General features: G+C 37.5%; 1 protein-coding gene across 2 annotated transcripts in view; it reads left to right on the forward strand.

The window, feature by feature from the left end:
- TOX (thymocyte selection associated high mobility group box) overlaps nucleotides 1-27,469 on the forward strand; it is a 299,999-nt gene that overhangs the window by 265,008 nt on the left and 7,522 nt on the right. For both annotated transcript variants that reach the window (XM_054692251.1, XM_054692252.1), the window contains 3 exons: nucleotides 935-1,165; nucleotides 12,604-12,684; nucleotides 25,330-25,716. In XM_054692251.1, the coding sequence (XP_054548226.1) occupies nucleotides 935-1,165; nucleotides 12,604-12,684; nucleotides 25,330-25,716 (699 nt within the window). The remainder of the gene's footprint in view (nucleotides 1-934; nucleotides 1,166-12,603; nucleotides 12,685-25,329; nucleotides 25,717-27,469) is intronic.

The following is a 27,469-nucleotide window of genomic DNA, read 5'->3' on the forward strand; positions in this document are numbered from 1 at the left end:
GCCTTAAATACATTCAGTGTATTTTTTCCAACTTACATCAAAATAATCATTTAAATTATCCAGATATTCACACTTGAGGATAATGGAAAGAAAGGAAGGTTCATTGTGAAAACAAATGTAAAACTGTTCTAGAAAAGTCTGGATTATGGAATCAAGTTTCAAGAAATGTACTCTCCAACATGGTAGCCACTAGCTACATGTAGTAATTTAAATTTAAAGTAGTGAAAATTAAATTAAAGTTGAAATTTCATTCCTTATTCATCTACCTGCATTTCAAGTCCCATTGGTTCCATGTGCATAGTGGCTGCTATCTAAAATAGTGTGGAGGGTAGAAATGTATCATCATTGCAGAAAGTTCTACTGGACAGCACTGATCTAGGGTCTAGACTGTGCCTCTCTCTAAACCCTGAACATTGGTAGGTCTTCCTAGCAACATTACATAGATCTGTTGCAACATTAGAAATCATTCGGCTAATTTAATGGACATGTTGCCCACTATGATTTTAAAATCATAAATAGGAAGAAAACGATAAACTACCTAGAAGAAAACAAGTTACATTGTTCCACAGCAGGTTGCTACAGAGGTAGCCATTGCTACCCCAGTTGAATAATACTGCTGTCACTCAGCTTCCCTGAAAGTCAAAAGGGAAAAGTTAGGAGAGCTAAGATATGTTCTTTAATAGTCTAATAATATAATATAAGCAATCAACAGTGCTATTGTAAGGCTATGTAAATTAAGCTGGACGGAGGATGAATATAAAGCTACTTCAAATGAGTGGTTTTATCTGAAAAACAATAATAACTGAAGCAAGTGGTACTGAAGAATGTCTATGTTTACATCATGTGGACATATCGGTGTATCTGAGAACAACAATATGATTTGTCCCGGAATGTTCTTAGGTTCCTTATAACTCTAATTTGTTTTTTATTTCAGATCAATGGTGGAGAGAAGCGACCTGCCTCTGACATGGGGAAAAAACCCAAAACCCCTAAAAAGAAGAAGAAGAAGGACCCCAATGAGCCCCAGAAGCCTGTGTCTGCCTACGCATTGTTCTTTCGCGATACTCAGGCTGCCATCAAGGGCCAAAATCCAAATGCTACCTTTGGTGAAGTCTCTAAAATTGTGGCTTCCATGTGGGATGGTTTAGGAGAAGAGCAAAAACAGGTAAGAAGAGATGGAAAATGTCTGCATGCAAAAAAAAAAAAAAAAAAAAAAAAAGCTCCTGAGGCCTCAAGATGAATTCTTCAGACATTAGGGCAAAGGTAGAGAATGAGGCCCTCAGAACCAGACTATGGGAGACTTTCACACAATTTCATACTTTGTTATTATACCTCTGTAAATAGCACGTTAGCTCCTTTGTTTCAAAGTTTATATACTGTAGTCACTTTTGGAAGGACTTTTACATATCCCAGCCAGGATGACATCATTCCTAAATGTTGCCATTGTGATCATAAAGACTAAAAAATACTAAAGGTATTTTGAAAACTGTCCACGCTTCTCTTCAGCACTTACTATTTACCCTTTTGTCATCAAAACTCTCTTTGCTCTTTGCTAAATAAACCTCAAATTTAAGAGCTTCTACCCTTAGCTATTCTCTAGAGACCACCAGGGCATGCTATTCAGTTTCACATATACCATATTATTCTAGGTTGTGTAAATGGGACCAGATGCCTGATTCTTTCCTTCTCTCATGCACTGCTGTGGTATGACTGAGGACCATGCTTAGCCAGGGCCATGTGAGACTCTGCATCTGAGCCATAGCACAAGTAGCCCAGAGGATCTTAAGGATGATGGGAATCATGGAGAAAGAGCAAGAATTTCACATATAAATGTAACTCATCTCAACAAGGAAGCAATATTATTCCCATATTTCTAAACCAGGGACTAGGTTGCCATTGTCACCATCGAGAATTCCATTGTTACAAAGGAAAAATGTATCAAACATTATCATTAAAGTATAATGTTTTAAATGATTACATACATGTAGTTTTATTGTTACAGAAAAATGAATTGCATTAATGATGTGTTATTCTCACAATTGATTCTTGGTAGGGAACTTTATCTCATCATTAAGTCCAGAAACTTACATAAGGAACAGAAAATCTCAAAATTAAATATGTGCTTAAGTACCTATATATTCATAATTATTATGAATCCATAACAACATTTGTAATATAAAGTGTTTTGTAGTTTTAAAAACAGCTTCATATGATTTATCTCATTTGTTTTGCTCAATACTCATAAATATTTTTATCCAGATTTTATGAATTATGAAATAGGGCAGATAGTTAAATTCATTCATTTATTCATTCAACAAACATTTCTTAAACATTTACAAACATGTTCCCAAGACACTGGGGAGAGAGCAAGACAGAGTCACCAATTCTATTGAATGAATTGTCTAAAATTACGTGGTTGACACATAGAATCACAGTGACAAGAACTAATCACTCAACTTACAGTTCTTTTCTAACAAACTGTGAAAACATTTATAGCTGCATTGGTAAAAGTAGTTATTCAGGAAATAGAACATAGCCCTACCCTTTCATTCTCATAAGCCCCCCTTCTATAAGCCAAAACTCTCTTTTATAATCTGAAATCTCTACACATTTTCTTATGCCATTTCAAGATCGCCAACCCCAGGGAATGGCTGCATAGGAAAACAAAACCTGTGAGGTAGAACACTGTGTTACAGAGTCATCTTTAAGGATGGAAAACATGCCACTGAAATATTCTCTGGGCACTCAATTAAAATACCCCCTCACTATTAAAAGGGTAATTGACACTATATTATGTGATTCCAATAAAAACTGAATATAGTTGTTTCAGGATCTTAGAGCTGGCTTATATCCTAACACAGATCAATTTGCTCTCATACTCCCCAAACTGAGATGTGCTTCCCATTGACATTGGGCATTCCCCACAGTGGAACTGGACAGTGACATCAGTCCTCCACTCAGTGGAGCATGGTCAAGTGCACACTGACCAGAATCCCAATGCCATTCCTGTGTGCTGGATTATGTGACCATATTGCCTCTCTGCTCTATTCTTGAGGACACACACAGCAGGACTAACCTCTCTCTCTGCTCTGAGAACCCCTAAGAGCATACTTGAGCAGGCACCAAGCTTCAATAGTATAAAGTCTTCTGTTTTCTGAGATAAAAATTTCTAAGACATCTAGAGAGTCATTTTCCTCTTCCCCAGGGACTGTGCAATAACTTGCTGGTCAGAAGACACAGGATTCCACACTGAAGACACTCCCCTCCCCTAGACTCACAACCAAGCTGGGACTGATGTTCTGAGGCTCACATGTGCTCTCTTCACTTCTTTATTTATTTATGTATACAAGAACTAGGGTACAGGCATGAGGTGTAGGGGTTGAGAGGATTCACCAGAGACAGAATGGGGAACAGAACAGGAGGACTGACTGAAACACACTGCTGAGGGGAGCAGCAGAAGAGACAGGAGAGGTCTGCTATGCCATGTAGGTAGCTCCCTGGCCGGGGATCCAACTCATGCTGCAGTGGCTGTGAATAGCTTCATAGGTTGTGTCTTAACCCCTTGCACCACCAGGGAGGTCCTACTTTCTCAAAGATTTTATTTCAAGATGCATCATTTGCCTGTGCCACCACTCACCAGATTCCTCTTGTCCATCTCTCTGATCTTCGAGAACTTTTCTTAATTATTTCCCACATTCACTAGAGGACCTCATGTGGTTTTAAGACCAGCACTTTAATTTTTTTTAATATTTTATTGGCATTTCATTGCATTATAACATTATGTAAGGTTCAGATGTACATGGTTATTAATTGATATCATTATATACTGCAGTAAGTTTAGCACTGAAATTCCATCCCTTCACCATATGATCCCTTTTACCTCCTTTTTTCTGGTAACCACTAATTTAAGACTGATGGTTTTAAAAGAGAGAAGACTGCAAAGGCCTTCCGAAGCCCTTTGGAATTAGTCCTCCCAGGTAGGAGTACTCAAAAGTGTCTGTGTCTATGTTGATAGAAGAAAGCGACTTTCTCATGATGAAAGCCAGGTAGTTCCTCGGTAGAAGCTATAAAGCTGAAGGTTTTAATAATTCTGTTATAATATGACCTTTATTTTTATTATAGTAAGAGGGAAACACTAAGATAATATTCTGCATTGTTTTTGACTGACCACATATGGTATTTACAGATGTGAACAATGAGATTTGCTATTCTCAACTGTCTTGTTGAAAAAGGAAATAACTCCTATTCTCCTATTCTGACTCAAAATGGGGACTGATTCTTTCTCATGTAGATATGATCATAATTATGCATTATTTAAGGATTTTTAATTGTATGTGTATGATAAAATTTCTTTCTGTTTTGCATTTTATCTCTAATTTAATAAGTAACTTTTCTACTTTTGGGTTCTCTCTTAATGGAAATAGTTGTGGTTTTTGAGAATTCATTTTATAAATAATCAAATCATTTATGTAATAAATTATGTAGTAGTTGACCAGTGTAACTCATTGGATATTATAAAGCAATTTCATACTCAAAACCCAGTCATTAAAAAAAAAGCTATGCCAAGATTATTTAGGAAACTACCTTAATAGAAACAATTATCTTTTTCTCTGGTTGAAAAAGTCAGTATTTTCAAATGGGAGCACCATTATCAAACCAAGGGTATTGGAAGTGGCTTGCATGATTCTAGAATGATCTGACCCTATCCCTTACACAATTTGACTTAACAGCGGTATCCTACATAGCTTTTCCTTTCTTCATGAAAGATGATTTTGATTAATCAAGACGTTGAGACTGCAGAGTATGCTAAAAAGTGTGGCTTATGACACACACGGGACGCAGGGCTCAGGCTATCCCGGGGACGAGTAGGAGAGGGTCAAATGAATGAAATCACACCAGGAGCTCACAAAAGGGAGCAGATTGCGTGCAACGGGCCAGCGCTCCACCGCTCCACGGCAGCACCTCTCTAACAGTTTGCAAGAATTGCCGGTAAAGCGAACATGCCTGCCTAGAATGCATATTTGGGCATCAAGAGAATTGCAGCAAAATATCCAAAAGTGTTATTATGCTATATTGCCACCTGTTCTTTCCCTTTATGTTGACTCATTGTGCCAACATCATATAATATCTCTGTTTCAAACTTAAATTAATTGTATTTTACTCTCATTTAATATTCAAATTGGGGAGCACTCATACTGCTATGTATTTTTAAAGGAATGTTGCTGAAACAGATTAGAGGCAGACCATTAAACTTCAAAATGTAGGACAACTGTGCATGTTTCAGAACAGTCCCACCCACGTGATGCTGCTGGCATTGTGCTGGCAGCTGGTTCGAGTAGAAGGCTAGGATTTCATGCGCCACAATTGTTCAAAAATCCCGTTGTCATAATAGCCCTCAATTATGAACAGCTACAAATATAAACACAAACTGGGAAAAATGGACAAAATTATTGATGACTTATTAGGGGCTCAGAAAATTACAATATTTAAGGAAAAACAGCTATTAGTGAGATTACAACTGAATGTTTTCCTGACAGCCAGAGGGAACATGAATAATGGACCTGCTATATGGTTACAGCACATTCTTCCTCACTGTGGAGCCCAGGCAGGAATAAGTAGCCACTGCAGAAGGGCAGATCTTTATTTTCAGAATTCATGGTCAGGTAAAACTAGATGTACTTCGGTTTCTGTTAAGAATCTCCCAAAGAAGAAAAGTCAGAGGAAGCTGAAAGAAGCAATTAAAATCCTCCAGAACACAAAATCTTTATGAATTATTGCTATCAAAACCACTGAACAAACATCACCTATCAAAGATCCTTGTTTTAATACTTTGGAAAGATGGTGCTGAATCTGGAATGGAGCAGAATTGTATTTGGGATCCCAACCGGAGATTTTAAACGCACATGACTCGTAAGACAATGGAGAGCCCATTTGAGAAATGTCCCAAGTTGTTTAAAAGGCACCAGATGGAGGAAGGGAAATAAAACATTTGTATTGCTGTGATGCTACTCTTTGCCACATACCTTTCTCTGGCTAGAACCTACAGAGAAAGACGTAACTTAACAATATCACACCTTTATATTAGGCTCCATGGATTTTCAGCAACCCTCAGCATCTGTTTTTATGAGGTTCCAGCTAAATTTCCTGTCTATCCCCATTATTTCTGAATTCTCTGACTCTGGTCACTGAAGTGTAAGATCTGGGCCCATCGTGACAATAAAGAACAAATCAAACCCTGCTAAATGAAAGTGTGTGTCCAGTTTTGAAGTAGAAGGGATTGGGCCAAAGAACTATAAAGGGTTCTTGGGTCCGGTTAGCCATGGAAAGTCAGCTCTTAAGTGGAAAAGGAAAGTCACCTTAAATCAGAAGCAGATGTAAATTACCAAATGAACCTTAAGTTCCTAATTGAAGACACAGTCGGGCTGTAATACATTTAGCAAATTACAAACAAAATGTTCTTGTTTACTTTACATTAAGTGGCTTTAAAGCTTCAGCCAAAGAGCTAAATAAACATGCTGTTATTGCTAAAAATGGAATGGAAGACCGAGTCAGAGCTTAGTATATTCAGGAAAAACCACAGTCCACGGTGCCCAACGAGTGTATTTTTATAAATGTAGTCCTGCCTGGGAAGAGGAGAGTGGATTTACCTCGAGATCCACAGCCTAATGAGCAGGCATCACTTGCAGGGAATCTGTTTGAATACTGTAACATATGCCTTCTTTCAGGATGCATAATTCATATCCAAGGATATTAGCCATAGCAGTTCAGCTCGATAGCAACACCTCATTATTTTATCCCTCAGTATTTATTCCTATGTTTGACGCCTCATGAAATTACTGTTAATGTGTTTATATAAGGGCAGATCTGACACAAGTGGGAAGAATGTAATTTCCTACTCATTCTTTCCTGCTGCTGTGTCCTCTTCCCCTGGTAGAAGTGGCAAGTGTAAATAGTTAATTTGCTTCAATTATGAGCCTGTCCTGCTAAATTAGAAGCAGCAGGGATATGAAGAGCCAGAATTATACTTATGAGGCAGCTGACAAATCCTCTGAGCCCTCAGAATCAAATCATTTACTCCTCATTGGTGCTCAAACACCCACAACATAAATGCTGCCGGATTTCCCCCCAACCCCTTATCTTATGATAAAATTTGGATTTTATGTCAACAAAACTTAAGGTTAACTAAAACTCCATTGCACGATAACATTCACACATGTGTTTGTCTTGGCCATGTCCTTATAAACATGATCCATTTTCCCAACTTTTTAAAATTAGAAGTAAAGGAAAAATGAAATGGTTGTTCATTTAACAACTGCAGAGTGTAAGAAACATTTATATTTGGAAAAATTTGAAACTGAGCAGTTAAAATTATTACATCAATCTGGGAGCATATTTTATTTCTCAAGTATAGATATGTATACAAATGTGATCATTGGTATATCAATGGGATTACTGCATGCCCACGTAGCATAAACCTATGTAGTACACCTATAAAAAATATCCTATGCTTAGACACAGTAGAAGCAGACATTTAATTTGAAAGTTTCCATCACATTTGTAGGGAGATAATTTAAACATATACTCATTTAAGTTGGCTGTATTTTATGTATATTGGTAAAAATATTTGAGATGAGTGAGATGTATATCTGTACGTCACATCACTATTTCCATGAATGTCCATTTTCAGTTACAAGATGCAATTCAGTAATTTATCATGAGTACTTGTACTTATACTGACTCACAGAGGAGAAATCTGAGACAAGAGATTGCACACTCAATCACAAGTATTTCCTGAGCACCAGCTACGGACCAGACCCCGCCGTTGTGTGAGGCATCAGCAGTTCTCAAGCTGTTAGGAGGAGACATTGAATAAACAAAATGGATCTTTGCACCAGATCCAGCTAATTCTACCATGTCTCTGCTCTACTTGCTATAAGATATCAGGCAAAATAACTGCCTGTTTGAGTCAGTGTCTTTGCACCTATAAAATGAACATCATAATATCATTGCAACATTCTTGTTGAAAGGAAAATGCATAAAAATAGGAAGAACAAGAACCTGACCAAAAACAGAAAGGCAGACAATAGTGGAATATTTCTAGTAGCTTTTTTGATTTTGATTTTGATTTTGTAGTTCACACCACAGCAGGCCTATATCAGACACGCAATGTATTGTCAGATATAATTGAACATCAATTTTGCTCCAGTCATTCTCACTTAATAAATTAACAGATATATTTTGTAGTCATTTTTTTCTGACAGAGCTTGCTTCTGATACCTGCCATTCTAGAAAAAGGTTACACCATTATTGTGTACATCAATTGGATGAATCAGGTGGTCCCCCAAAAGAATCAAAAGCATGATTTTTACCACATTGTATAATTTGTTCCATCCTCTGAATACTACACTATAAAGTTCTTTTGAGTTCTGGATCTCTTAGGAAAGTGCTGAGCAAGTTCCATACGATGGAAATATAACCACATGTAAGAACTAAGTTCTATATAAAATACAGATGCACTTGCTTAAAGTGTCCCACTGTTCTTTCAGTGTTGAAAGAAACTGCAAATGTTAATTTCTAAAGGATGTGGCAGGGAATTTTGATCAAATTATTATTCTTCATACATAACAGTATCTTTAAGCATTTTCTATAAATATGAACTTGTAGTGGAGAAAAAAAACACTTACAGTTAATCAAAAAGAAAAATGTCCTTTAGGGTTTTTTTTACTAGCATTTGAATAGAATTCAGAATTGGAAAAATTGCACATCTTTTCTTATGCTGCAAAAACTTGGCTAAAATAAACTATGACTAGAGATTAAGCACCAGAGCAAAAAAGAAGGAAGGAAGAAGGAATTAAATGTTATTTATAAAATGTTTGGTTTTGGGTTTTTTGGATTTTTTTTTTTTTTTTTTTTTTTTTTGCTGTTTTATGCATTGGTTGTATTGTTCTGGGAAGGATCAAAAAGTGAAAGAGTAAGATGGCAGATTTTATTAATTTTTTTTTCTATTTGAGTATATCTTATTCATTGATATTCAACTGCTGATTTTAATTAGGGATATTTAGCTTATAAAACATATGTGCATGCTGGTATTTAGAGCATTTCAAAAATGATTCTGTGAATCACTACATTACATGAACAGGATTTGGATTCTCTAGAATTGCCATTTGATGTTTATCTATGTATGTTTTGGTTTAGCCATTATATATGTTTTAGTTTAACCACTGAGATGCAATCTTTAGATAGGATATGGTAGCTTTCTTAGAATAACAAACCACACCATATAACTAAGTTAGGACAGGATGAATTCAAAGTGTTTGGATGAGCTGGGGAAAATGATAAATGATGTATTATGATTTTTAAATCCTCATCTGGCCAACTTTGCACTTTATTTCAAACAGCTGTAGACCATTTGGAAGCCATTTTGTAGCTCAACGGAGGACTAATATTTACTGTATGAATCACATATCTCTAAAATATTTGTCTTTCCCTGAGAGAAAGAAAGACTCTTTTTTCCACCAACCTAACTTTGATATAAATCAGACCCATTCTCCTAGGTTAGAAGGTTTGATCATTGCAGTGGATTATTCTTTGCCAAATGCAGTCAGCAGCATCTTAAGTTTCTGCAAGTATGAGACTTTCTCCCTCCATGAATTGAGACTTGGAAATGTTTTCAGCAACTTTGTTACTGATGACTTTTAAATATCTGTACTAAAATAGGTATTTCCCACATTTCACCAGTACTCTTACATATTTTTATCACTCTCGTAAATTTGAGAGACATTTCCTTTCCTCGGATATTTCCTTCAAATGCAGAATTAAAAAGAATCCTTGTGCATTTTTAGAAGGTCACATCAGAAAGGCACAAAAGGTATATAATATTGGAGCCAGTGGCTAGTTTTCAAAGATGGAATTCTAAATTACTGTTGGGAAAACCACCTCATATTTTAATTCCACTCTCGACTACCCCCCTTTCAAAATGATCACAGGAATATACTTCCTGAAATTACCACCTTTTGAATCTTCCCTCTGAACACCTGCAGCTATTCAGGAAAGAGCGAATCCATCAATCCATGTAATGTGATGTGATGAGTTTACTCTTTTCTAAAGTGGTGTTTAGGTACTTGTACAACAATCATCATAGCTGATCATCAATAGCCAATAGGGAGCCATTTGTAGGAAACAGGGTGCTCTGAATGCGAGTCAGGTATTCCATAACGACTTCGATCCCCAAGTGAAGCCAGGGAGCACGTATTCAACCTGAAACACATTGAATTAGCCACCTTTCCCAGGTGGTTGTTAATCAACAAATTTCAGGAAAGTTAACACTTTGTGGGTTAACTGCTGGGAGCCCAGCAAATGGATAGCATGGTAGCAACATCATTGCTGTTTCATTCGAATGCAAATGCAAAAAAAGATGATGCTACAGTGAGGACTCTGTCCATCTGTTTTATCTGCCACTACTTAGAAAATGATGCATTGAGAATGCTTTGGATCAAAGTGTTTATATTTGCCTTTGGAAGCTAAACAGACCCTCATTAGTTGACTGGGAGTCAGATTGAGTAGTGTATTGGTAAAAACATGATAGAAATAAATGCTTCACATATACAAATTTGTTCAAAGATGTATTTACTAAATACATACTTCAAAGTCTGAAATAAGATATTTGCGTGGGAGAAAAACCCTCTTGGAACATTTTTAAGGTATTAAAAATAAATGCAAACATGGTCACTGAGTTCATTAATTATGAATTATATTTTGGAGACGAGGTTGAAGGAAAAACTCTAAATAGAGATCTGTCTCTGAAGACAAAAATCAATCAATGAGAATCAGGAGAGCTCTGTGTTTCCAATTATGGCCACACTGCGGCGGCGTGTGGTATCTGTGGATGATGGTACTCAAAGGCATTTGTTGTACTGAGAATTTGACCTCCAATAATACAAATATTGTCAGTAAATTTAGAATACTCTTGTATTTGAATAAAAGGATTTACTTTTTACTGAAAATGTTTTTTTAAGTTTCTTTAGTTTCATATTAAGTAAAGATGACACAATGAACATGTGACAATATTGTACATGTAAATCTAAATTTCCTTATTAGTATAATTGTCTTTTATATTACCAAAATTCCAAATACAAAAGTCTAGCTGTAAACTTCCCTAAAGGAGGAGAACAAATTTTTATAGGGTCCTACATAACTCTGTTGACAAGGTTAGTCATTTGTTTACCTTAAGTAGAATTTTGTGCTTTAATTAAGATAGTCATGAGTAAATATTATTTCTCATATTTAGAATTTCACATTAAGAGACTGAACTCAATAAACCACCTTTGGGGTTAAAAGCCATAAATTAGCCTATGATACTGAATTTGGCAGATATTTGGTATTTAGACATAATTTGTGCTTAACTACCCTGATTCTAAAGTCACTTTTCAATTTTGATCTATGCCTTTTTTGATCTCAGCATCACAGAATACTAGCCAAGCCTCATTTTCTGCTGTAAAATCCAAGATGTGGGAAATTTATATTAGTTGTATCAATGAAAATACATTTCCATTACACAGTAAATGGAGAAAAATATTTTGTTCTTTAGGGCCAATTTCAAAAGATTGCCAAAAACAGACTCTAAAGCCTTGAAAGAATCAACGTAATGGTAGCAGACAACCATGTGTGTTCACTTTGCTAATCTTTCATTTTCAACTCTTAACAACTCCTTTCTGTTTAACTTAGCAATATGACCTTTAGCATACCAGCAAGTCAGGTTTCAATACTTTGCTCAATTCAGGATAATTTTACTTTTATTTTCAAGATGATTCCCTCTCAAAAATGAAAAGCTTCTGTAAACTAAAATTCACTTCAGTACATTTTCAACTTTTCACAATGAGGTTTCTACAGACCCATGTCATCCAGTGTTACCATTGGAAAGGGCACAAGCAGAGGCTGCACAGCAGGATGGCCATGCAGCCCTCAGCCACTTGGGGCCTCCTCTCCTCTCCCCAATATATCTTTGACTGTGTGTATTCCAATTCCAGAGTCTTTGAAATTAGAACTTCAAGGCTTCATGTTTTTAAATAGTGATGAGCCTGCAGGTCCATAACTGTTCCTTTGATTTACTTATTGAGCATAGTTGTTCATTTTTGAATTCTTTGTTTTTATATTTTGTATGGAATATATATCTATCAGGACTTGAATGTACTGTAGAATTATCATTGTATAATTATGTATCATTGTATCATTGTATCATTGTATAATTATGAATGGCTTCTTATGTGGCTCCCCTGGGAACCTTCATCAATAGTATATTTCTGAGTCAACTACCTTTACTCTCAAAGTAAACTTTGAGATAAATCCTTTCATATGCTGTATGGAAAGTGGAAAAACTTACTCTTATTAATCTTCTTATCTAGTCCATTGCCATATTTCTTAAAAATATTTTTCAGTAGAGAATAAAATCTTTGGGGAGATTTATATTATTATAATTGTGCATGTGTACGTGCACCCTCATGCGTTCCTTGTGTGTGTGCAATTGTTATTCTGCATTGTGCTTCTCTGGAAACAAAAGCAGATGCATTTCCTAATTTAAGACTCTTTTTTTTGTTGTTGTTACAGGTCTATAAAAAGAAAACCGAGGCTGCAAAGAAAGAGTACCTGAAGCAACTAGCAGCATACAGAGCCAGCCTTGTATCCAAGGTAACATGCAATTGTGTGGTATTGTGACGGATTGTGGTCATCTCGCTGCAGAATATGACGGTCATTTAAAAGCATAAAAGATCATTTAAGCATTTCATCACAATCTTCTTTGATGAAAAAGAAAACATAAATCTTAAATAAACCTATGCATTATGGAAATATATGTTTAGACCTAAAAGCATCCCCTGGAGCTTTTGTGAAATGTTGTCCACCTGTGGATTATAGGTTTGGGGATTAGTCACAGCATATTGTTAGTCCTGAGCCAAACTTCTCATTCTCCATATCCCACTCTTAAATTGCCTCCCCCCCATGCACCTGGTCCCTTTGGCCTTCACTGGGGAAATGTCAACTGTCTTTATTCTAACCTCATTACCACATTTTAGGATGTAAGCCTGCCCCTCTCCCTGATTGCACCATTTCATTTGAAAATAAAAGCATCATTTGAAAGTAGTTTATGCTTTAGAATACCTTAAACACTAGTTCTTTCTCTTATAAATACCCAGGAGTTGACTCTTTGGTCTCAGGTTATTAAGAGGTATTTTCCTTTTATAGATTTTTTAGGGAGGCAGTCTCAGAGAGACTGGGGTGAATTTTTAAGTACTTGTCAAAAGTCCAAATTTAACTAGTACTGGGCTCACTTTGGCTTGGGTCTCCGAACATTATTCCATTTACCCATGAAAAATACTTTCTCCTTTATCCATAATACTTTCTTCTTATAACAACTCTAAACTATACATTTTTTTTTAATTAGGAAAAATATATTCTGCAGGTGTGGGAGAAGGGAGTAGGATCAAAACAGGGGTGGGAAGAGCACAGGGGACCTATGGTGATGGTACACGGGTGAATTGGTGGTAGGAATTTCATGGGGACTATAATTGAGATGAGGAAGCATACATTGTGAAAAAATGAAGAACAGTATAAAAAATGTATTAAAAAAGAAAGAAAAATAATAAATCTAAGTAGAGTTAAAGTAATTATATAGGGCCTCCCCGGTGGTGCAGCGGTTGAGCGCTGGGTTGCGAAGCTGCACGCAGCCTCTGCAGAGCCGGTTCGATCCCCAGCTGCTCCCCGGCCACCGAAGGAGGGTCCCGCATGGCGCGCAGACCTCTCCTGCCGCCCGCTGCTCCCCTCAGCAGTGTACTTCGGTCCTTCTGCCTGCTCTGCTCCCTGCTCTGGCTCTGGTGAAGTCTCTCACCTTCCTGCGCTTCTGACTATACCCAGTGCTTGTATAAATAAATAAAAATAAATCTTAAAAAAAAGTAATTATATAAATTTATGTAATAAAATACTTTCTAAATAATCAGAAAAAGAAGAAAAATATGATGAATATACTCAGGCAAAAAAGAAAGCATAAAATACAAATGTATAAGAAATTTTGGTACACTATCAGTCTAATCCAACTTTATGTTCCACTTTTAATGCCTGGCATTGTGGGAAAATTATTATTATTTAATCTTAAAATTTTTAACTCTTCTATATTTTCTCACTATGGATCTCACCTCTTCTGATTTAACCAGCTCCCTCTGAAGCTATTTATATTTTTGCTGATACCATTTCACATTTTTGTCTTTTTATAGAACCCACAGAATGTGTATAAAATTAAAACCAAAAAAGGTACATAATATTAAATCCATCATTAGGTTAAATAGTGAGTTGGTATATTCAAAACAATATGTCCAGCATGTAAGAGGGACTTTTAAATTTTTCTTTCCTTATTTCACCCAGGATAAATTTTTTGAGCATTTTAAATAGAGTTTTAGTCCGAGGATTCTGCATAGGAGAAAATCAACATGTAAGTCTCAATCCCAACACAAAGCACGCAGGTTAGTGTTATGCAGACTACTAGGGATCTGCATTACTGACTAAGCCTTTGCTTTCCTAACAGTGTCCTCAGATTTGCTCTTAGCTGCAACTTTTCTTACTATTCATTCTCAGATTTGCAACCCTCAATATATGACAATTTGTCTAAATGCTGTGAATTGCCATTTCTACATTTAAAAAACACCAAGCACTTTTTTATAGCTCATTCTGATGTTTTTCTTCTCTTTGGCAATGGGAACTTTGCTGGAGCTGTTGAATGTCTATTTATGTATAGCAATCTAATGTATGTGTACAAATTGAAGGAAAGTTACAAACACCCTCTCCAAGTTAGAGAAATTGCCCTCTGGTATCATGTGTAAGACCTCCCCACCATGTAAAGAAAATTCGCAGGCCTACCTCCCATGGGACATAAAGCATGTAAAAATCCATGTTTCTCCATTTTAAATTATGACAAGGCAAATAATAGTCATCCATACTTATACACATATTTTTCTATATTTTTGTATGTTTTAAATTATTTCCCTATTCTGAAGAATCTAAAGTTGCTGCCATGAAATCCTTACAGGATAATAGTTACAACTGCAGGAAATCCCAGTCGGCCAGCCAAGCTCTCTTTTTCGCCAGTCATTCATTCATGTATTCATTTGGCAAATTTCCCGGGGTACGTGGTCTGTGCCCAGCAATGTGCCAGGCTCAGAGGACACGGTGGAGGAAGGGTAGATGCGCCCCCTGCACTTACAGAGCTTTCCCGTTAGTCCAGGAAGACAGGCAGTGAGAATGTCAAATAGTAAGTGGCCAAGACCCTTGAGAATCTAATAAGCAAAGGCGCTAACAGGGTGGTCTGCAAACTTCTCTTTGAAGACGTGACATGAGAGCTGAGAACCCACAGGAAACAAGGAGCTTGCAGGGCACAGAGCAACCCGAGGGCAGGGCTAGGGAGGAGGGGTGGGGTGGAGGGGCAAGTGGGTGTGCCTGCAGTGGGGGGCTGGGGGTAGGGTGGGGTTGTGGTTTGAGATAAAACTGGAAAGACAGGCAAGAGCAGGGTATTGAAAGGGGTGGGTTTTGTTCTCAAGGAAACCACTGTATGGGTTTCAGTAGGGGACGGCACGTTTGAGATTTTTAACAGCGCTTTAAGTGAATGAGTTCTCTTAATCTCATACCTTGTCCCTCAAAGGAGGCTTGATTATCAACATTTCACTAAAAGAGAAAAAGTTTCACACAGGTAGCTAGTGCCAGAGCCACCCTCAGCCTTTGTACTGCTCGGGGCTCCTAACTGCAGGCTTCACCTGCTTCCTTAAATAGCCCTGGTGCAGCAGTCACCACGAGCACTGACATTCTCATCTGAGGTCATTTTTGTTCATGAAAAATTGTATTAGCCAAAGACCATGTCCAGTTTCCTAAGTTATTGCCAAGCAACTTTGATTTACTCTACCAGCCCTACATATTTTGGAATCTATTTTCTAGGCAACATGCAAATTTCACTGACTAAAGCTTTGCAACTCTAGACCAATAGATCTCCTCGCTAATTTAAGGCTGTGTGGTGTCTTCCACTGCAGGACATGCTCTAAATCCTGCTCAGAGTGCAGGACACCTGTTCCTTGTCAGCGACAGGGCTGGCTGCTAAGCGCACAACATGACTATGACAGATCAAAGTAAAATGTCTATGATACTTGAAAGGTTTGAAGCTATAGTCTAAAATTAGCTGCTTCTTACACAACATAATTAAAAATAGAAACAGCTGGTGAGCAGTGGCACCACCAAGAAACTGCCGTTGGATGAACAGTGCCCTCCTTCCAATGACCGCTCTTTAGTTTAAAGGTACCACCAACCATTCAAACCAGCATATTAGTTACCATAAATTCAGAGCTGAATAAAGTTAAAATCTAGCAAAAATAAAAAAGCCCTGCCCTAGTAAATGATATTGTAATCTTTATATTCAAAATGACTTAGTGATACCTTCTCAGTGGGACACTGAAATTTTCTCATAGTCACACAAGTGTCAGTAGCGTCTTGCTATCAAACAGCTTCTGTTCTGTTCGTGCCACATGCTGTGCCAGGCATTTTATGTCTTCCTGTTCATCATCACAACAACCCTACAAAGTAAGATTTTGCCCATTTTCTAGACAAAAAACTAAATTTCTGCCCCAGAAGGAGAGCTTGCTAGTGGCAGCACAAGGGCTCAAACCCCCTGCTGTCTTATTCCAAAGCTCATAGGCTTTTCTCTACTCTGGGCAATTGTCAAATCTTTATATTTTTAGATCCATGACCTCTTGTTAGCCCCAGTAAAATTTAATGCCAACTCTTATGGTATTGCTTATTAGACATCTAAGAGTAAAGCTACTCTGTCTTAAATGAGGCTTAAGGCAACAAGACTTCTCAGTTTCATCCATCCCAACCTGAGACCCTCGGAGATATCCGGGGCCCTCAGAATGTTTGGGCAGCACCACTCTGCACTGTGCAATCCCAGCTATGCAGGTGCTTCACCTGGTTCAGGGATCAGGTGACATGGTTAGACCTGCTCTGTGGCAACTCACACAGCTCAGGACACTCTGCTCTGCAACCTCACTGGAATTAAAGGACACATGAATAGGAGCGTGGAGTGTTGCAAACACAGCACTGGTTGGCCCCAGGATTTTCTTATTCACTTGCAGATGCTGTAATTTAAAGGAAGTTGGAGACATTTCAGAGGAGAAGTTCATAAAAGTGACTGGAAGGTGCAGGACAGAAGGTAGTAGCAGTGAAGAGAGATTCAACATTATTAAGCCTGGGAAACAAACACTCAGCAGGTTCAAGACCAAAAAGGGCATTAGCCCAGGCTCAAGACTATAAAGGGCAGTGATTATTTGCACTCCATTTTCTCTGACTATAGAACAAGAGACACCATTTCAAACTAGAGGAATTTAATGAACAGTGGGCATAGTAATCTCTTGAGTATTTGAGTAAACAATTTCTTTCCATGGAAAAATTTAAAAGCAGAAAGCAAAGGCTTATAAATAAGGATTGCAAAAGGTCTCGAAAGCATCTTCGAGCTTCATGCTTCCTTAGGGCACCACCAGTGCCACACTGAGCATCCTCATAGGGCAGAAATATCCACAGACCCAGGGAAAGGAGGTTCTGGGTTCAAATTCCAGGTTTCCCTTTTCCTGACTGTGTGTCTTCACCCAAGTTATTTGACTTTCTCAAGTTTCAGTTTACTCATGTGTTAAACAGTCACTAGGATAGACATCATAAAATTTCCATGAGAATAACTATATAACTATAAAATTTCCATGAGAATAACTATATAACTGAATGATTCGGGATCCTGAACATAGGAAGTATTTAGTATATACCAGCAATGATGATGATGATGATGGTGATGGCCATGGTGATGATCATTTTTATTTTTAATGGCCATGGCCATGGTGATGATGATTTTTATTTTTAATGTTATATGTAGAGGTGCAAAGGACTAGGCAAAGTTTGCGTATGATTGAAAATTGATTTGACTTATATTTTCAATTGGTCTTCAAGGCTGCTTTAATATAAAGGAATTCTTTAAGTGACATTAAAATAAGAAAAACTTGATTCACCTATATATATATCCATCTATAACAATAAGAAATGACCTAAATTAAAAAAAAAAATCATCTACACAGGTTTCTTAATTGAACTGGTCTTTATGAGCTTTTAGCCCAGTGAGAATAAAAATAGTTTGAGCCAAAAATATTGCTGTTATGAAGGCTCAGGCTTCCTGGCTTGAGCAGTTTTACATGCTATTTAAGGTCATTTTGGGTTGGGCTATTAAGTAAAGCTTAAGGATATATAGTTTTTCCATAGACACAGGAATTCCTAGACCCAGGTCTCAATGACGATGTTGAAAACAATGTATAACTTTAAAGGAATGGAATTCGTTTCATTTTACCACATAGACCAGAATTTATTTTCCCAAAATGAGTGTTGCATTCAAAGTAGTCATCTTGGGAGGCTACAAACTTATTTTATTATTGCTCCCAGAGTTCAGAAGATTTTTGAAACTCCTCTTTTAGAACTGCAGTCAGGAAGTTTATGGGCCACTTTAGAAAATCAATCTTGTTACATTGTTTTCACACCTCATTCTTTTCCCCAAACATCACCCAGCTATAACCCACAAGCTTGGCTTCAAGTGACTATTAGCTGTTTCTAAAATCAAATTCACCATCAAAAGAGAAAGAGTTGTCTGAGGTTATGTAAAATAGTGCCCCACAGGCTCTGAAGAGAATTCAGTAGGGAAGTTCCCAAATATTCCAAGTAAAGGCAGCATTGTACGAATAAGCATACAGCTTCTGAGAAGTGCCACTCTGGAAGGAGACAACATTTGGAAGAATATGTTCTGATGTATTAAATATTAAATAAAAGTAATCAGATTCATGACGTTAAGGTCACATTCAATATGACATTTTGTTTCTACCTTGAGCTGGGGTGCCAAAATATATAGAGGGCAATGGAAGTTTTGTTTTGTTTTTTTAAGAATCGTACAGGCCAATATTGAATTCAGTTATGAAAGTGCTCTGTTGCCATCACTAATCGTAAAGAAACACAATGCTCTGTTCAGCTAAAGGATAGTAAATTCAAAACAAAAGAAATATCTTTCTACAGGATGAAGTAGCAGAATTCTTACCACGGAGAGCTATTGAGACACACAAACCAAGTCTGAATTTGAAAATGGATCATTTTATGACTATTAACATAAAATTTGCAGCTCTGTAAGCCCAGATTGTGATTTAAAGATAATAAAATCTCATGCTTCAGGGTGCAAGTTAATCACCTACAAGGACCAGGAAGAATTTTCCTCCCAGAAATAACAATGCACAATTGAGTAGGTGCATAAATTTTGTTTAATTTTCAATGCATCAAGTATTGGTCAGTGTTGAAAACAAGAATCAAATTAGATGGGCTATTAATCTGATTTGGTTCAGCAACTCTTATATTGTTGCTTCCACTGAGTTTTATGTCCTGTGTTTATACTTTGCTATTTTAAATAACAATTGCTTTGTCCATATTTCATTTTTATAGCAATTATTATCCCAGAATGGGGCCATTTATACACTGTGCAGTATTATCTTCATTAAATAGAGTAAATGGGATTGAAACTGTCTTGGATAATCAACAACTTAGTTGATAAGAGGTATCTTAAGGTTTATAGAGTTGTATTCTTTGTGGAAGACTATTGAAAAGAACTGAAAGGTCTCTATTGCCACACACACACACACATTTTGCTTATAGAAAACACCTTTCAGCATCAGTGCTCCAATAGCAAGTAAGAAATAGAAATTACTCAGAAAACAACAGCAACAACACATTCTTCCCATGCAAATGTCAGTTCAAGAGTTGATTTTCAGTTGTGTACACACATTTATCTGGCAACACATTTATCTGGCATGAAACACACACAACTGAACAAAAGTATTTATTTGTGAAAGTAGAAACAAATTTAAATAATGTGGCTTGTATGAGAATATAGTTCTAATTTTTGAATGGTGTAGAGATCATCATATATGGTATAATTGATTTACAAAAACGGAGTCTTGCTTTCATAGTTTAATTGGAAGAAAATGACAGTAAAAGTATATTAAATTTATGATTTCTTCATATCCCCATTTAATCATATTACTAATTCATGACAGTTTGCTATTGAAAATGAACTTATTCTACCTATCTTCCAAAGTAATAAATAGTTCTGTAATTAATAGATAGCCTGTTATATTCGTGTGATTAAGAATTAATCAAAAGTGAAGTTAGAAGCAGGTTTTTTCCATGTCTAAATGAAAGGACCTTACCATAAAGATACAAATTTTCAAAGTAGATGAAACTCACTAAACTTCCCTGCTACCTACCATCCACCCAAAATCCAGTGGAGAATAAAAGGCAGGGACTCAAATCAAAACACAGACCTTAATGTTGTAACTTCTCATCACTTCAGGAAGGGTGTGGTGAGAGCAGAGAGATTTCATGCTGAGGAAAGAAGAGGGCAGAATGTCAATCTGACATTCTATCAGTTTTCACAGATGTCATATCTTTCTTTCCTCAACCCTTGGAAGAGAAATACATATCTTGTCAAGAATCTCAGCAAGGGCAACAGTGACTGCATGAAGTATTGTTCAAGAAGAGTCATTCAACAAACTGTGTGCTCTGTTTACTTGGCACAGTGCCAGCTGCATGGACTATAGAGATTGAATCCCTGCCATTAAGAAAATATTTTCCTGGGCCTTCCTGGTCACGCAGGGGTTAAGTCAGCAGCACTATCAAGCTATGGCCAGCCACTGTGGCCTGAGGGCCTGAGTTCAATCCCACCAGGGAGCTGCCCACATGGCATGGCAGACCTCTCTTGTCTCACCCATTGCTCCCCTCAGCAGTGTACTTCAGTAAATCTGCCTATTCTGCTCCCCACTCTGTCTTTGGTGAATCTTCTCACATCCCACATTTCTGGGCTGTACCCCAGTTCTTGTATGCATAAAATAAATTTTAAAAAATCTTTAAAAAAAAAATCCTTTCCTTGGTGATGTAGACATCATCGTGAAGAGAATATAGGGAGAGAACCCCATCAGCGTGTCTGCCATGTCTAGGTACATAACTTGACAACTCTTGTCACAAGGTAAAAAGAAAACTTACAACTTCCTAACCTTCTTTCTCCCTTATGTTAAAAATTATGTTCTAAGTGTGTCAGTCATTATATTTGGAAATCTCTTTGTTTATCTAGAGTCCTTCTAAGTGATTTAAAGTTATTACTATTTCAAAATAAGTTTATCAGTACAAATCTTCATAGACTTTAGTATGAAGGAGATACATGTCAAAATAATGACTGGGTAGACAGAATGTTCATGTTCATACTTAGCATGGGAAGAGGGAATCTACAAAGTTGGCAAGAAAGTATCTCCAATTAGGTTGCTATCTATTCTTGTAGGCCTACATGTCTCTATTGCTGCCTGTAAAAATGCCATCTACGTGGCAGACCTCTCCTGTCTTGCCCTCTGCTCCCCTCAGCAGTGCTTTCGGTCCATCTATCTGTTCTGCAGCCCGCTCTGTCTCTGGTGAATCCTCTCACCCTCCCACGCCTCTGGCCTGTACCCCAACACATGTATAAATAAATAAAATCTTAAAAAAAATAGAAATAAAAATGCCATCTATCTATATGGTGGACTACATGCTCTGATTTAAAGATTGATTCCGGAAAATTAGATTCATTGTTTATTTTGGATTTAACACTAAAGAAAACCCTTAACTTGTCCGTATCATAGCTCTTCTAGACTGTAATTGCGAAGCTCCCATGTTCCTATTTCCTGTAGGAAAAATCTGTCACTGTGTTTAGTCTGGAATATGAAATTCACCAGGTGGGTAGTATTGCAGTAAACATGAAATAGATTATTTTAGTATCATACCTGGGTATATGTAACTTATATGTGCATTTTGGAACTATAAAAACGAGTTTATGTGAGGCAAGAACTGTGACAAATTAAATTGAAATGTATGTTCTAGTTGCCATTTTAAATATGTGTGTGTAATTCAGTAATTCTTCTGAACCACTGTTTTCCATTGAAGACTATGTCCATGAAATCACCCAGTGAGAAAAGATTCCTGTGGTTCCCGCATGAAGGTTCACCACATACATTGACATAGAAAGGCCCAGAGAAGTCCTGCTATAGGGACTTTCTGTAGCTCACTGCTGTTTTCCACACATTTTATCACAGACCCATGCTTTTCCAAAAGACTTTTTCCCACAAACACCTGCTCCTACAATTTGGAAGAGTGTGTGTCAGGACAAACAGGGTATTGTACTTAGAACTGCTGGCCAGAAACAGCTCCCAGCCCGCACCTTGCTGAGCATCTGTCCTTATTTGCATTGGTCCGAAGTGCAGCATAAGCATATTTCTTTAGGTTTGTTTTATTTAGGCAGATATATTCATTAATTACATTGTTGTAATTCCTGGGGTAATGGTCTGATTCTGTCTGGACAACAGAACACATGTATCTATATGCACTGTTTAGATACACACACATGCTCAGGCAAGTACAGGCTACATATCAATGACTGCATATGCCATGGCCCTACATAAGAAGGTGATTATTGACCACAGAATTTAAAATGAAAACAGTTTACCACTGTATTTATTCCCTTTTGCTGATAGCATGGGAAAATACAAGTAATATTCCTTCTGTTTACAAACAGCTCAAAGCAAAAAATAAAGATACATTGACATGTATTTTTTTAAAGATTTATTTATTTTATACAAGAACCGGGGTATAGGCCAGGTGTGCGGGAGGTTGAGAGGATTCGCCAGAAATAGAGCGGGGAGCAGAACAGGCAGACTGACGATATACACTGCTGAGGGGAGCAGCAGGCAAGGCAGGAGAGGTCTGCTGTGCCATGAGGGACCCTCGCCAGCCGCTGGGATCAAACCGGCGCTGAAGAAGCTGCACAACCACCTGTGCCATCAGGGGAGGCCCTACATGTATTATTTTTATAGATAGCTGGCCGTTGTATAGTGCTATCTTTCTTGTATAAAGTTGACATAGTAAGTGACTAAATGTGAAATTATCTCTAAAGAAGACAGAATGAAAACACTTGCCCAGATGACTTAAACACATAGACATGCAATAAATACATAATCTTCTAGACGTATCTGGGATGACTTTTAAAATAGTACATGTTATTCTGATGTAGAACTATTTGCTGTTTACACAGCCTGAATTAACCCATTTGGCCTTTTCCTTGAATTGTTCACAATTCTGAACATCAACAATGAGAATTTTTAAATGGGAGCAAAAATAAAAAAAGTTCCTTATTTTTTTTTTTCATTGAAAACACCTTTAATGAGGCTACAGTTAATAAAGTTCTTTGTTCTAAAAGCTTTCCTTAAAAATTCCTGTGAACAATTTTGGACAATTCTGGACAGGGAATAGAATGTCTCTATTTGACAAGGCTGCTTCAACATTCACACAGAGAAAAATAAGAGAGGATTTTTTTTATTAATTATTTTTTTTTATTAATTAATTTACTTATACAAACACTGGGTACAGTCAGAAGCACGGGAGGGTGAGAGAATTCACCAGAGCCAGAGCGGGGAACAGAACAGGCAGAAGGACCAAAGTGCACTGCTGAGGGGAGCAGCGGGCGGCAGGAGAGGTCTGCGCATCATGTGGGACCCTCACCGGGCAGCCGGGCAGCCGGGCAGCCGGGCAGCTGAGCAGCCAGGCATCGAACCGGCACTGCAGAGGCTGCGGGCAGCCTCGCAACCCAGCACTCAACAGCTGCGCCACCGGGGAGGCCCGGATTCTTTAGAGGACTTTGGGAACACCTTACTCTGTACTCTGCATGGAATATTCAGAGCTCTGTAAGACCTCCAATTTTTATGATTTTGCATCATTTTACAGATGTCAGTTGTGTCTACAGAGAATGTATATAGGACTAGTGGTTCACTTATCCCCAATCTGCCACTTCAAGTCAGCACACACATGCAAACTTGTTCTTGTTGTTTTTTTTTTATCATTTTATATATATATATATTTAAAAATATATTACAACATCTTTCATTTTTGTGCAATGTATGATTTCCCTGTGAAATTCCCACCAATTCACCTGTGCACCATCACCATAGTCCCTCATGCTCTTCCCTCCCTTTCCATATCCTTCTCCCTCCAATTTCCTACTTTGTTGAAGGAAAATGACTTATGTGGCCAGCAACATTGTATGCTGACTTATGAAGTGTTCCCATGTTGAGTTTCATGTTGTCAGATGTGATAAACCAGTTCCCTAACCTGCCTGTCAGTTGGGCTGCACAGAACAGAGATCCTCAGGAAGGACCTGCAGTGTGGAGAGTAAGAAACTAATTTTGACTTTTAAACTGAATAAACGTGACATGGAGGTCACAGAATAAGGGCATATGTGCATTTACATGACCTTGTCTTGATAAAGTGACTTTCTCCAGAAGCACATTTTATCATTTTCTTTCTCCTGCTGGTTTCTCCTTTCCCTATGTGTTTTATCAACCTCTTTCTCTCAGCAGAAGTTGGAGGGAGTAGCAGGTTCAGAGCCAAGAGGAAATGCCTCAGGGTTAATTCTTGCTTCTTTACAGCTTCCACTGAAATATCTAGTTCTTAGGTCAATTAAAAGATTATTAGGAAATGACCATGCGAAGGTGTGAAAAAAATTATATTAATTTATGATGGATTCTAAAATTTCTAAGAGAGATTATTTTTATCTAGTTCATTACAGGGAATAATTCATCACCAATGTCTTTTTTAAAAATAAGTTAAATTCTATGGTTACTTTGAAGCTCTATTAGTGTGGTTTTACACAACTTCAGAGGTATTTTAGAATACATTTTTTTTCCATATCCGTTTCCATCCACCATCTTTGCTTTCTTTGTATAAATATCGAAGTCAAGGCTCTTTGAGAAGATAAAATGGGAAACAAAAAACTAAACATAAACAGTCAATAGGGAAGTCCTAGAACTGAATTACTTTCAAAGTGAGTTGTGCTTATATATCCTACTAAGGCAGTGATGACCTCAACCCCACATTTCATTTTTTTTTTTAAATCATTATTTGGATGATGAGAAAAGTCACCAAGTTAAAAATTAATGTCATCATAGATTGTTAGATTTCATCACAGAAATAAAATAAGCTTGTCTTGCATCAGTCATGTTACAAATAATAGTGGAGAAGTTCTTAGATCAGAAAATCAAGAAGAGTATGGGCATGGACTCATGGGAAAGCTCGTGAGTAAAACTCACATGAGTGTCTTGCTTACAGAAATCAACACCATGTATACCAGTCTCTTAACTCTGCTCTTTGTTTCCTCAACAGAGCTACAGCGAACCTGTTGATGTTAAGACATCTCAACCTCCTCAGCTGATCAATTCAAAGCCGTCAGTGTTTCATGGGCCCAGCCAGGCCCACTCAGCTCTGTACCTAAGTTCCCACTATCACCAACAACCAGCAATGAATCCTCACCTAACTGCCATGCATCCCAGTCTCCCCAGGAGCATAGCACCCAAGCCGAATAACCAAATGCCAGTGACTGTCTCTATAGCAAATATGGCCGTGTCCCCCCCGCCTCCCCTCCAGATCAGTCCACCTCTTCACCAGCATCTCAACATGCAACAGCACCAGCCACTCGCCATGCAGCAGCCCCTTGGGAACCAGCTCCCCATGCAGGTCCAGTCTGCCTTACATTCTCCCACCATGCAGCAGGTACGTGTAAGCATGGCTCTCCTCTCCAGAAGAGCTGGGAGGGAAGGGGCTGTGTACCCCACAAGTGAGATGATCTGTGCTTTCTTTCCTAATCGAGAGCATAATCAAAAATACTCAACAAATATCTGCTTTCTGAAAAATATAATTTACAGTTGTGTTTGTGCAGCATTGTATGAGCACAGCAATTGATAGTTGAGTGCTTCTTTTCATAAGCACTCGTGTCTTTCCCATGATGTATATGATTCTTTAGTTTTCTAACCAACCTTCTTGTTTTGTGCCTTTTTGTGTAAAGTACATTTATATTGAGGTGCCAACAATTCTAAAGATCTTTGTGGAATAGATGCATTTAAAAAAAAAAATCAGGCCAAAATGAGAAAGTCTTGATTAATAAGCCTATTGAGTCCAATAAATGCTGCAAAAAGAAATCAGGCCCACTGTTTCTGGTCAGAAATGTCAAATTTGGTACAACTTTAAAATTCTGAGAAGTGAATATTTAAGCCAAAGGTTTATTTTTAAATGGCGATCTGGCTTCTGCAGATTGGAAAAACACAGGAAGTTTGAAAGCCTCCCTGCCCACTCCTCAATTATTGAAACCAGTTGTGTGTGCAATCTTAGCTTAAGTTTTCTTTGAAATAAAGTTTTACTTTTGAATGTTGGTGTTATTTTAAATGTTCAAAATGAGGAGCAAATGGTATAAACTAAACACAAAACATTCAAAAATTTGAAAATCTAGTTTTAAAAAATTGGTCAGAGTAAAAATAACAAATCATATCAAATTCATCTATCACTTTTGTAATCCAATTACTTTGTTTTTCCCAGAGCTATAATGAAATATGCAAACATAACCTTCCTTTAGAATTGAAATCTAGCCCTCTGTAGAATTTGAGTCTATAGTAGGACTAGGGTGGGGTAAAGGAGAGGCAGAAAGAGGAATCAAATGTCATTTTATTATTACACTTATAGACAGGCTTTCTAGAGCTAACATTAACAAACCTTAATATATTACCTTAGCTCATCTTTAATTCTCAACTTATAATGCAGATACTAGCATTACCTTTATTTTATAGGTGAGGAATCTGAGGCTTGGCCAAGTTTAGTGCCCATAGGTCAGAGATGAAAATCAATCCAAGGTCTATTCAGAAATCAGAGTCTCTCACTCACAGTGAGTGAGCCTCTCACTCATAATCCTTCCTGCAGACTATTCTGGTTCACATTGGAGAATTTGTGATTCTAAAGAATTTGGAGGGTCTTTCAATCCTAGCTGGTTCTAAGAAATGGTCATGAAGAGCATAGGGACCTATTTCTTTACTGAAATCTTCCTTGTTCTCTAAGTCAAGGATATTGATAATGCCCCATGACTGACTTACCTACATTCATCAGCTAGTTGTTGACTTACTAAGGAAAAAGAGGTGATTTCTACCATCATGCCTTTATCTACAGCAAGTGATATTCATGATGTCAAATTTCCACACTCCAACAGACATCACTCTCAAGAAAGGGACTCTCGTGGGTCATACCTTCCATTTTAAAGATCCAATCATATTTGCATAAAAAATTAATGCTTTGAGGGACACAACTTTCAGGTGTGTGAGTTGACTCCAGTCTAAGGGTGCTGCATTGGCTGAGGGCCACTGTTCTGTTAATGATGCTGTAGTTCAGGGCTGTTGCTTCTCAAAGAAGGACTATAGAGAGCATAGTCCTTCTCTAAGTTCAAGGCTTGAGATCTGTCCAGAGAAGATGCATTTTAATCTCA

Source organism: Talpa occidentalis, unplaced genomic scaffold (genome assembly GCF_014898055.3).
Source record: "Talpa occidentalis isolate TD23 unplaced genomic scaffold, MPIMG_talOcc4v2.1, whole genome shotgun sequence".
NCBI classification, from domain to species: Eukaryota; Metazoa; Chordata; class Mammalia; order Eulipotyphla; family Talpidae; genus Talpa; species Talpa occidentalis.